The following is a 12,470-nucleotide window of genomic DNA, read 5'->3' as shown; positions in this document are numbered from 1 at the left end:
TCTTTAGTACATTTCAAGTATGGTAAAACTCTAATATCATTCAGGGTGAACAACTGAACTAGGAATGAAAGATGTAAAACCTAGTTCTGGCTCTTCTACTAATCAGCTTTGTGAATTTAAATTATTTTCTTAACATCCTTGGGCTTCAGTTTTCTAAACTATAAAAAGAAAGGATTAAACGTGGACTCTCTACCAATTCTAAAATAATGATTATGTGATCTAAACATAAGACTCTCAAAATCCTGCCCAGAATATGCCCATGAACTTTTAAGGTAGTATGAAAAGACTTCTGACCGATTACAAATCTTACGTACTTTACTCTGAGCGCAAGATCTCAGGTCATTATTTAAGATATTGATCTTATTTATATACAATTATATAATTTGGGTATTTGATTATTCAACCTGAAAGCAATGAATTGGAGCAGTAAGGAATGCAGGAAGCGTGCAAACTTAAAATAGAGATGAGATATTTTAAATATAAGAGAGCATTGGACAGAAATGAAAATCTGCTTTTTAAATTTATATAGTTAATGGTCACAAAGATCACGACTGTTAATAAAAGGATAATTTACATTCAGAATACTCTAATTAAAAAGCAGAAACATCTGTGGCATTTTATAAGTATTTATATTTTAAATTTCTAAGATAAACTGGGAACATAAAAATATGTTTTGGAACCTATGAAATTAACATAGAGAGCTATTTTTCCAGGCTATTGTATATCTGTGTCTGAAATCTTAATTTTAAGAGGCATAAATTCTTATTTTTTCAATTGCAATGAAATGTGGAATTCCGCTTTTTTTTTTTTTGAGATGGAGTCTCGCTCTGTTGCTAAGCTGGAGTGTAGTGGTGTGATCTTGGCTCACTGCAACCTCTGCCTCCTGGGTTCACGCAATTCTCCTGCCTCAGCCTCCCAAATAGTTGGGAGTAGTAGAGAAGAGGTTTCACCATGTTGGCCAGGATGGTCTCAAACTCTTGACCTCGGGATCCACCTGCCTCGGCCTCCCAAAGTGCTGGGACTACAGGCATGAACCACTGCACTAGGCCCAGAATTCCACATTTAAGGAGATCCTTTGAAGTTCTTTAGTGTTTTAGGAATGATCTAAAACACTCTAAGAGTAGAGTGTTTTTAGCAATGATCATGGCTCTTTCTTACTTTCTGTGGTTGAAGCCTTGTCTTATCATCAGCCTTTACAGGACTAATTTGATTTCTCCTAAGGTAACGAGCATGTAGACGAACAGTCAGATACACGGCATGGTTCAGAAAGGTTATAGGAAATTAACCTGTTTGTAATTAGGAAACATTTTCTTTCTTTAGAGTATCAGTGAGAGATCCGGTGGGAAACAGATGGCACACACAAATCAGAGTAATTCCAGAGGGCTTCACGAAGGGCTATTCACAGAGATGTGAGCTGGGAGGAGGAACCACAAGAGACAGCTACCCTGGAGTGGTAACAGCAGAGGTTGTCTTGACCACTAGCACTTAAAGAGCAAGTGGGGACAGTTACCTGGATTCAGAAAGAAAGTAGTCAGAAGAAAAGCCTGCTTTGAGAAAAACCATACCCTCAGATGAAGGGCAGAGACAGCCTGAGGTTTTCTTGCAGGGGAAGAGAGCAATGGACAGAAATATATTTCCCAAGGTCATTCTTCCGCCTTCATATTTCTTGCCAGAAGGCAGAGACTCTTGCCTCAGGACAGAAAGTCTGAACCAAACCAATCAGCCTTTTGAGGCACCAAACGGGGTGGAGAACAGCAGACACCGAACCTAAAGACACACCTAGGAGATATCCAGCATCTTCAGCTTCTGAGGTTTTATAAGATGCAGACTGGTGAAGGAACAAAGAGAGAACAAAGTGCCTAACGGAAAGGGAAGAGAGCCCTCTTCCCTTGGGAAGAAGCCCAAGGAGCCCTCTTCCTTGGGAGAAGTCTGACTCTCAGAATATGAATCTGAATTGAAAATGAAAAGATGAGTGAGGCTTCCCAGGCAGAAACAGCGACAATGGACATTTCAGGCAGAGGTATCAGTCAGTAAGAAAGCTTGCGGGCCTGGAAACATATTGCTTTGAGTGAGGTGAAACTGATGCAGAGAAGTCACATAGGAGAGTGGTGGAAATGAGTAGGGAAAGTTAGAAGTATCTGCCAGTTCATAAAGAATAGGTAGAGTCAGAAATCGGAAGGGATAGGAAGGATAGGCAGTGGAATATGCTGCTCAGGAGGGTGATACCTGGAGTGGAAGTGGAGAGAAATGAAGATGCCAAAATAATGAATGTGTGAAAAATACTTGAAATACTGTCTCCAGGTGGGAGATGAGGTCCAGGCCAGATGGCATTATGAGTATATACATCAAACCAAACACTGCATGTTCTCACTCATAGGTGGGAACTGAACAATGAGATCACTTGGACTCGGGAAGGGGAACATCACACACCGGGGCCTATCATGGGGAGGGGGGAGGGGGAGGGATTGCACTGGGAGTTATACCTGATGTAAATGACGAGTTGATGGGTGCAGCACAGCAACATGGCACAAGTATACATATGTAACAAACCTGCACGTTATGCACATGTACCCTAGAACTTAAAGTATAATAATAATAAATAAATAAATAAATAAATAAATAAATAAAAAAGAAAAGAAAAAAAAAAGCAGCAAAAGTGTCTACTCACTGAATCACAGCACACAGTAACTAAAAAGATGTAAAGGAGCTCTAACTCAAAACTTTCCAACTTGAATAGAAAAATATAAGACCTAAAATTATCCCTCATGATATTACTATAAGTTTTAGTATCAAGGTCTTTACTCCTATTTAATATGATGCTACCTAAACAATAACCAAAAACCCACCATAAAATACATCCTATGTCATATATGGAACATTTACAAATATCCGACGGTGCTAATCACTTATGTTACTTAGTCCTAACAACCAACTATGGTTAGCCTTCTCATAATTCCCATTTTACAGATACTATAATTAACACTTAAAGAGATTTAGTAACTTGGTCAAGCCATACACAGATAAGTGACACAGCAGGAATATAAAGCAATGTGGGTTTGTTACAGAGACTTCAATGCTTCATTAAGCACTTAGAGGCTACATTGCCTCTTAACTCCAGACACAGAGAAAGGGATAGTCCCAAGGATATAGTGGGGAAGCTTGATGGGAGTTATAATATTTACCAGTACAACCATGTAGGAATTTAAATGGGAAATTATACAGATATGATGAATTTAGGCAAAAACCGTCCTCTTGTTTTTCAAACAACCCCAAATATTATGACTAAAATATGATTGGGAGCTATTCCTTAGGTGGCTGCTTGATACTCATTTTTGAATGACACCCTTCCAATGTGTCTAAATATCATACAGTGCTTACCCAGCAATTCTAGATTTATCTAAAAAGTATGGCATCACTGCTGAATTACATTTAAAACTGGTGGCACAAATTTAAGTTCAGATTTGCATTAACTTTGACTTTTTTGTTTTGTAAAACAGAAGCCTGTAATCAATGTTACAGGAAGCTGCTGTTTAAACTGCTAATATAAGGCTAATACAATTATTGTTGTGGGCTATTTTATAGCCACTTACCTGCAATCTTTCCCATGAAAGTAAAAGTAGTCAAAACACACTGATCAGACAACAAAACCTTGTTCTCTAAATGTGCATAGATGTGATCTAACATGAAAATAACATAATAAATTATGATGTTACTTAATATTACTCATGAGACAAAGCTCCTTTAAGTAGGCTGGCTGAGTTAGGCACATGTTAAGGCCAAGAAAAATCATACTTTGGAAACTGAATTCCCATGGTCTTATGATAGTATGTGAAGGACTCTACTATTTTTAAACTGAAGTTAAATTTAATTCTAAATTAACATAGATGCTTCCCATCAACTCTAGCAAAATAAAAGACCGTACATACAGGTTCATGGAATTTACTTGCATCATTTGAGTTAAATCTATCATCAGTTACTGGTGGCCCATAAGCAGATGTGTAATCTGTGACACACCAAGGCCAGGTTTATTGCAGAGATGAAACAGAAAACTAGGAATGTTCATAGAGGAGCAGATGTGGGTTCATCGTCCCAACTTGCAGGTCAATAGCTACAATACTGTCTGTTACACACCAGGAAACCTGGTAAGACAGACAGCCCCTGACTAGAAAGGTTTGCTTCCTACTGCCCCACTTTCCATCATACTCTTTTCCTTAAAATAAAACTGGAATTTCACCACTCTTTAAAATGTTCTTAGCTGACACATATTTCATAGTTAATGAACTTTGGAAGACAATTCATTGATAGCTAAATGTGAAAAATATATAGTATTCTTCTGATCCTATGATTGATCCAGGATGATTGAGGGTAGAATTAAAAAGACATCTCTATATTAAAAAGAATTTTAAATATTAAAAAATTTTAGTAATGTGTAATAAAATGTGTTATTTCAAACTGAAGCTCAGCAGGTGCATCCAGTACCCTGAATGGCTGATACGATGAATACAACAGTTCCTTTGTACTTGTCCTGTCAAGGTCTACTCTTTCAAACAATACCTGGCAGATGCTTAGTTAGAATATACTAGATTCAAACATTTTATACTTGTAATCAGGTCAATGTGATATACACAAGCAACTTCCTTACTTGCAAGAACTTTAAAGTGTGTAGAACACAGTTGGTGCAAAAAGAAAATTTCATTGAATAGGTAAGTAAATAAATATGCAAATGAAGGTAGTTCTGCTCAAGAAAAAGGAAATCTTTTCCTTGTCTACCTATCTTTTCAATGGCTTCTTGAGTATGCACAGGAAAACTACATTCAAATATTCCAAATACATTAGTCTTGGTTGTCTGTGGTGGCTCACGCCTGTAATCCCAGCACTTTGGGAGGCCGAGGTGGGCAGATCACCTGAGGTCAGGAGTTTGAGACCAACCTGGCCAACATGGTAAAACCACGTCTCTACTGAAAATACAAAAACTAGCTGGGCATGGTGGCACATGCCTGTAATACCAGCTACTTGGGAGGCTGAGGCAGGACAGTTGCTGGAACCTGGGGGGGTGGAGGTTGCAGTGAGCTGAGACCACACCACTGCACTTCAGCCTGAGGGATAGAGCGAGACTCTGTCTCAAAAAAAAAAGAGAAAATAGTCTTTATAGTGATTGACATTTTAAAAAAATTCAACGTTCCAATAATATTATGCATAATAGCTTAAATATAAAATGTATATAAAGCAACATGCTGCAAATAATTCTTTTTCTATAGTCATTCATCCAGTTACTACCATATATTCATTCTATCTGGTTGCCAATAGCTAACTCCTACTACTAAATTCTTGTGTGTCTTTACACATACTTTTTTTTGTATATATAACTGAATATGAATATATATTTCTCCTTTACATTTCAGAAATAGCAGCATAGGGTACACATTGTTTTTTAATATCTATTCTATAGATGTTTCTATGCTAGTATTAAAGGTGGTTGGCTTGCCAGATTTGTGATATATAGTAAGATGATTGCTAAAGTGAAAATGAAATTTTTGCACAGAATAAAGATTCACCTTTATGGTTTCTTTTGTCAATATCAAATTTCAAAACAATTGCTGCTTCCTGAAAAATATTAATCCTTCTTATATAATTTATTAATGAAATCATAAATATGAAATATGTGCCTCTTGTTTCAACCTGATAACATTTTTGTTAATAAATTTAAAATGTTCCCGCTTTATTTCATATATATATGGGTGCCATACCCTGAATATTAAAAAAAATGTGTCTACAAAAAGTAGCTAACATTAACAAAGTACACCTAAGCATATCCTTGTTTACTTGTAATCAATAGGGTACAACATTGCATTGTTTTCTCCTCTGGTAGTGGCAGATCTGTATTTATACAACTCTATACTTAACCCGATATGAAAATTTGCTATGTTATTTATTCAAAAAGCATTTATTCATTAACCACTAAGCGCTCATATTACGTAAGGGATGCAAGAGATATACAAGATGATTTCTGCTTTCCAGAAGCTGAGAGACTAGTGGCAGACATAAGACAAACATCTGCAGAATGTTTAAATAAGTGCAGCAGACAATGCTTTCATTAGCATATATTAGCTTCTTTCCATTCTCGTTGCTACCAGCCTCAATCAGGCTTTGCTCATCTCATCTAGTCTGTGATGTTACATTCCTACTGAGCACCACATTTCACAATCTCCCACTCTGATCCATTGTACACACGGGTTGCCATATGAGGTAATGGCTTCACTGATTTCACTCTTCTAATAAAAAACAGAATAAATAGAAACTCCTATGACATTAAATGTCTTCTTGATTATAGATAAAATATAACATTCTAGTTTGGGTTCCCTTTAGTCTCTTCATTTCATATTCACACTTTACTTTTCTGCCCCCTGAAAACATGTTACAGTCCCGTTTATTTCCTTTTCCTCATGCTGTTTTTTTCTTTGAGAATCACCCAACTCTTTTCTTCAGAAATCTATCATCATGGAAAGGCAATCTGAAATATTTTCATATGGGATACAGTCAGTACCAAAAAGTGTGTGTGTAGACAAGACCACATTTGTGGAGGCTATCAGGAAACGGTTATATAATAATTTACACTGAGGCATATACTCTATTTCCTTGCTGTTTGTCTCCTTTGTTAAAGTCCTTGCATAAAACTTGTATTTTACTAGTCTTTCAGTTTTAGAACTAAATATAAACTTCATTCATAGAAAGTTCTCAGTAAATATTTAATCAAATTAAAGTTATTTGAATCAAATGCTGTAGAACAGAAAATTTTGGGGGATGAACTGTTCTAGGAAGATTTTTTTGGATAAGGCCTTGGACAGGCCTTTGCACCTGTGGAAAAAAACATGATAGAGACTCTGTAATGAAAATTTGTGGGAATGCGACACTTAAGACCCTTAAAAACAACAATCACAAAAGCCGCTAGGTCTGATTTTCACTGAGTCTTCTCTGCAACAATTATGAGATATAATTATATAATTAGCATGAAGAAGGAAAAAGACAGCCATGGCATTTACAACAATATGATAATAAAGCAAGTCTTAATGATTCTAAGAAGAATCATAAAAAATTAAAGATACACCAGCTAGTGCTTTTCAAACTGATAGCAAAATGGAATTTTTGTTTCCCCAGTAAATTTTGGTTTAAATTAAATTGGAGATTTGCAATTATATAAAGGCACTCTTTAAAAATCTCATAAATGATTATTTCAAATAAAAACTTTAGTTATAAGAGTTCTTACAATTACAAAGTTATAAGAATTAAAAGAATATTTATATTTGTCATCATTGTCTTCTAATCTGATAGTTTTTTTTGTTTGTTTGAGACAGAGATTCACTCTGCTGCCCAGGGTGGCATGCAGTGGTGCCATCTTGGTTCACTGTAGCCTCCCCTTCCCAGTTCAAATGATTCTCCTGCCTCAGCCTCCCAAATAGCTGGGACTACAGCTGTGTGCCACCACGCCCAGCTAATTTTTTATTTTTAGTAGAGACGGGGTTTCACTCACCATGTTAGACAGGCTGGTCTCAAAATCCTGACCTCAGGTGATCCACCTACCTTGGCATCCCAGAGTGCTGGGATTACAGGCATGAGCCATCGTGCCCAGCCAATAGTCTTTTAATCCAGTATTTATTTTATTTGTTACATAAACTCTTTTATATCTGTGTCTGCACAGTTTGATTTGCCTTTGTAGGTTTCCACAAGACTTAAACAAGTGAGAGCATATCCTACATTGCTTTTTCTTTCCTCTTATTCTCCATTTTTCTAGAAGACTCAATAATTTCTGCATGAAATTCTTAAAATTAATGATGTGTGAATAGAAAAAGAAAGTTTCTTAATGAAATTTCCACCTACATCTTTTTTTTTTCATTTTTACTAATAATAAGATGTAACATTGCTTAATGATTTTCAAAGGCTGAACAGAAATTTTAATTAAATACTACCCTAACCATAATATTTGGCCACATGGTCTAGAAATTCAGGTTTCATTACTATATTTCCAAGCAAAAATCCAGAAGCAATATTCCGAACAATGTGTGGTTCAATATTCTAGTTAAAGGAGAATGCTCTTTTATTAGAATAATCTAAAAATACGTTTTATTTTCTGCCAACTTCTTTTTATATTCAGAATTCTGAAATGAGAAAGTCTGCAGAGGTGGCAGGTGGAATAAAGGTAGCCCCAAAGATGGGCATACCCTAATTCCTGGAATCTGTGAGTAACGTTACTTAAATGGCAAAAGGGGCTTTGTGGATGTGATTAAGATTATGGACTTTGAGATGGGGAGATTTTCCTAGATTATCCACTGGGGCTCAATATAAGGCAATGAATGCCTGTGGCCTCTAGAATCAGGAAAAAGCAAGAAAATGGGTCTCCCCAAGAGCCTCCAGAAAAGAATGCAGCCCTGTCAACCACATTCATTTTAGTTAGTAAGATCCATGTCAGATTCTTATTTTTATTTTTATTTTTGAGACAGAGTCTTGCTCTGTCGCCCATGCTGGAGTGCAGTGGCCTCGATCTCTGCTCCCTGCAACCTCCGCCTCCCAGGTTCAAGCAATTCTCCTGCTTCAGTCTCCCGAGTAGCAGGGATTACAGGCATGTGACACCATGTCTGGCTAATTTTTTGAATTTATAGTAGAGATAGAGTTTCACCATGCTGGCCAGGCTGGTCTTGAACTCTTGACCTTGTGATCCACCCATCTCAGCCTCCCAAGGTGTTGGGAATTACAGGCATGAGCCACTGCACCTGGCCCCATGTCAGGTTTCTAACTAAACTGTAAAATGTTTGTGTAAGACTAAATTTGTGGTAATTTCTAACCAAACTGTATTTCTAACCAAATTATAAAAGATTTCTAACCAAATTGTAAAATATTTGTGTAAGATAAATTTGTGGTAATTTTTATAACAGAAGTAAAAACTAACATTCAAGCCATATGGGAAAGTTGAAAATAAATTTAAGTAATTTATTAATATTAACAAACAATGAATAAATATTATTGGCAATGAGAAACTAAAGTTTCCATAAGGAATCCTACTTTTTTCTAAGTAGAACCAGTTTGGAAAACGTATGAATGTTTAAAAAAAAAAAAAATTCACTGTCAATCTCCTAGTCGATTATACTAATTTTTAGATTTTATTGGCAGATTATATGCCTCTGAGCCTGAATATATGTACAGAACATACTTCACTTTTTAATAAAAAAATGTGTTTGTTGCAACCCTAGTACTTAGAGCATACCAAACATAAATAGGTACTCAGTAAATATTTGTTGAATAAATAAAAAGTAATAATAAGACTGAGGAATCAAGAGAAATAATCTAACAATTAACTGCCATCTGCATTTCTAGAATTCTAGAAGGTGTTATTTTTAAAAACAATAAAAATCATGTTTTCCCTGTGGGAATATAGGTAATAAAATGAACACAAATGTGAAATCAAAAGAGCCCCACTGTGCATTTGAAATATGATCCACTTTCAAAATTCCTTCTTTGTTCCCTAATAGATATCACAATAGAGATTACAACAGAAAAATTCAACAACTAAAAATGTTATGATGCTGGAATACAATATTGAACTGGCAGCATAAATTTTCAAATTAATTTATCCACATAATTTACAATGACAATATAATTATCCCACATACTGATTGTAATTAGTAAAACATTCATAACTGGAAAAACACAAAAGGACCTATTTTGAATACAAAAGTATCCTTATGTTTTAAATAATCCCTTGTCTCTGTTCAAAGCTTCAACGCTTTAAACTTATAAGATGTATTACAACTCAAACAAAAGATGGTAAATATGTAAAAACAACCTGATGATAAAAAATTAAATGTCCCCATTTAAAAGCTAATAAACTAAAGCAAGCAATCTAACTTAAGAGATCACTTCTCTAATTCCACTTCTATAATTCTATACCGGATGAATAATCTTGAAAAAACCAGATTTACAAAAAAAGAACACAATTTTTCATATAACAAAATTTATGCCTAACTTAAGTGTCTAACAGTAAGAAAATGGTTAAGTAAATGGATCATGTATTTCAACATCATGCGCTAAAACGAATATAGAATGAAAGAAAATTGGTGTGAAAAAAGTTAAGCTTAGTATGGTCTTAATATTCTAAAGTACGCATAGCAAAAAGTTGGAAAGCAATATGCCAAAATATTATATATAATTGGTAGCACTGTAGATTAATTTAATTTTATGTTATGTGCTTTTACTCTGTTTTTAAAATTTTCAATACTGAAGTTGGTATTATTTTATAATCAGAAAAAGCATTTTGTAATGAAAAAGAAAAGTTTTAATGTAAACAATGATTATTTCTTGATCATTGATCATTTCATATATTGTAATTGTGTGTACTCTATGAAAGCTTGTGAAGTAATGGGTTATTTCATATCAAACCAAGGACTTTTCAAATAGCATCAAAGTACATTTTAGGTTTGATTTGATGAATTATCTTAAATAATGAAGTCATTATTCTTAAAGAGTGAAATAATTTCTAAAATAATGAAATTAACAAAATTATCTTAAATAATGAAAACCAATACTAACTATGAGGAAACTGGGTGCTGTAGATAGGATATTTATATCACAGATAAATATTTTAAAGGAGAAATAGTCTACAAGTTCTGTTAATTTATAAGAGTTTTTTTTTTATTTACACAATCACTAGGGTTACCAATATATTCAGCATTAGGTGACTGAATTATTAGTAGTAGAAATGAAATCCTACCTTTGCAGGATCTTAGACATAAATTCCATAACTCTGTAAGACTTATCCCAATAATTTGGGTAATAATTAGTCATATATCATTGTAAGTCAAATAAAAAACAATATATTGGTGGAATTACTACTTACTGTGGTAGCACAATGAATATCTTTCCATACTGTGGCTTCCCTGGAGAGATCAGAGACTTCAAACAAATTATCAAGAATCACTTCCCCAATCATGTCATGTCTAGAAAATCTGTCAAAATCATATACACTGAAATGTAGTTTTCGGTTGCTTAGTTGATCGTATGCTACAGGAAATTGAAAAGTTTCATCAAATAGAGGATTTAAAGTCTTTCTGTGCACGCGGGTCTGAAATTTCTTTTTCCTGTCTGGAAGAAGATACATCTTCACATAAGGGTCAGAAGTTCCTGTGAAGTCTTTAGCAGGGAGATCTAAGGCTTTGATAATTTTAACAACTAGGAGTTCATTTTCATAATCATACTGGAGGGTAAAGTTAAGTTTCCCACAGGTTTTGACATCTTCTTTTTGGTTGCCCTCAGAGTCAACTGATCTCTGTTTGTAGAGTTCTGGCTTTATCCTCCCAATGCTGGTTGTTGTTTCTCCTCTTTGTAAAACAGGTTCCGTGCCCATGCTAAAATCAACACTGGAAACCTGCATTTGCCTCGGCAGATGTCTTCGGAAGGAATTGTGGCTGAACACACACACATATACACAAAATCATTGAGGGAGATCATTTCGATGAGAATGTTATACAGTGGCATATAAACTCTCCCCCACCCCCAGAACAGTGAAAAGATATCTATATCTACATAGATAGACACAAACATATACTCAAAGAGGTACTTTTGAAGAAAAATAAAGAAGTACAATATTCAAAGAGAGGTCTCCTAAAATTCCAGAACACCCAAAACACTTAAATGTTCTTTGTGTGTGTGTGAGTGTGTTTGTTTTTTTGAGACAGGTTCTGTCACCCCAGCTGGAGTACAGTAGTGCTATTATAGCTCACTGTAGCTTAAAACTCCTGAGCTCAGGCCATCCTATGGCCTCCACCTCCTGAGTAGCTGGGACTACAGGCATGCGCCACCTTACCTGCCCAGTTAACTTTTAAATTTTTTGCAGAGACAGAGTCTTGCTATGTTGTCCAGGCTGGTCTTGAACTTCTGGACTCACAGAATCCTCTCACCTCAGTTTCCTAAAGTGCTGGGATAACACATATGAGCCACAACATGTGGCTGGCAAATGTTAATTTTCATATGCTTTTGGAATTTTGTACTCTCAATCATAAGCATATAATTAAAATTAAGCACAAAATTAAAAACAATTCTAAAAAAACCTGATTAGCAAAAAAATTCAATATTCCACAGAAAATTGTGAATGTTATCAATCATCTGGGTCTATCTAGATTGTAAGCATTATACAGACAAAATCATTCAGATGGCTGGTTTCTTTTCATCTGGATATTTGGGTCTCATGAATTTTCACGTTTTAGTGACTACAGTATTAAAACAAAAACATATTATAAGTCCACATTTTCTTATAATGAGTTGTTTCTAATTCTTAATCTTACTAAATTAATGTTTACTTTTAAAAAGAATATATGGTTGTGACTGCCAAAAATGAGTACATTTTCTTTTTTTCAACATGCTGTGGTCTTCAGAAACTCTAAGGATAAAAACAAATGTAGAATTTTAGAATTTGAGCCCAACAA

General features: G+C 35.0%; 1 protein-coding gene across 1 annotated transcript in view; it reads right to left on the bottom strand.

Annotated features, from left to right (window-relative positions):
• Positions 1-12,470, bottom strand: part of LOC105496893 (synaptotagmin 10) — a 68,579-nt gene that overhangs the window by 26,624 nt on the left and 29,485 nt on the right. The window contains exon 3 of the mRNA XM_011767538.3: positions 10,886-11,453. Within this exon, the coding sequence (XP_011765840.2) occupies positions 10,886-11,453 (568 nt within the window). The remainder of the gene's footprint in view (positions 1-10,885; positions 11,454-12,470) is intronic.

Source organism: Macaca nemestrina, chromosome 10 (assembly GCF_043159975.1).
Source record: "Macaca nemestrina isolate mMacNem1 chromosome 10, mMacNem.hap1, whole genome shotgun sequence".
In the NCBI taxonomy this organism is placed as follows: Eukaryota; Metazoa; Chordata; class Mammalia; order Primates; family Cercopithecidae; genus Macaca; species Macaca nemestrina.
Note: the sequence above shows the minus strand (reverse complement) of the source record. Positions and strands in the feature narration are given on the sequence as shown.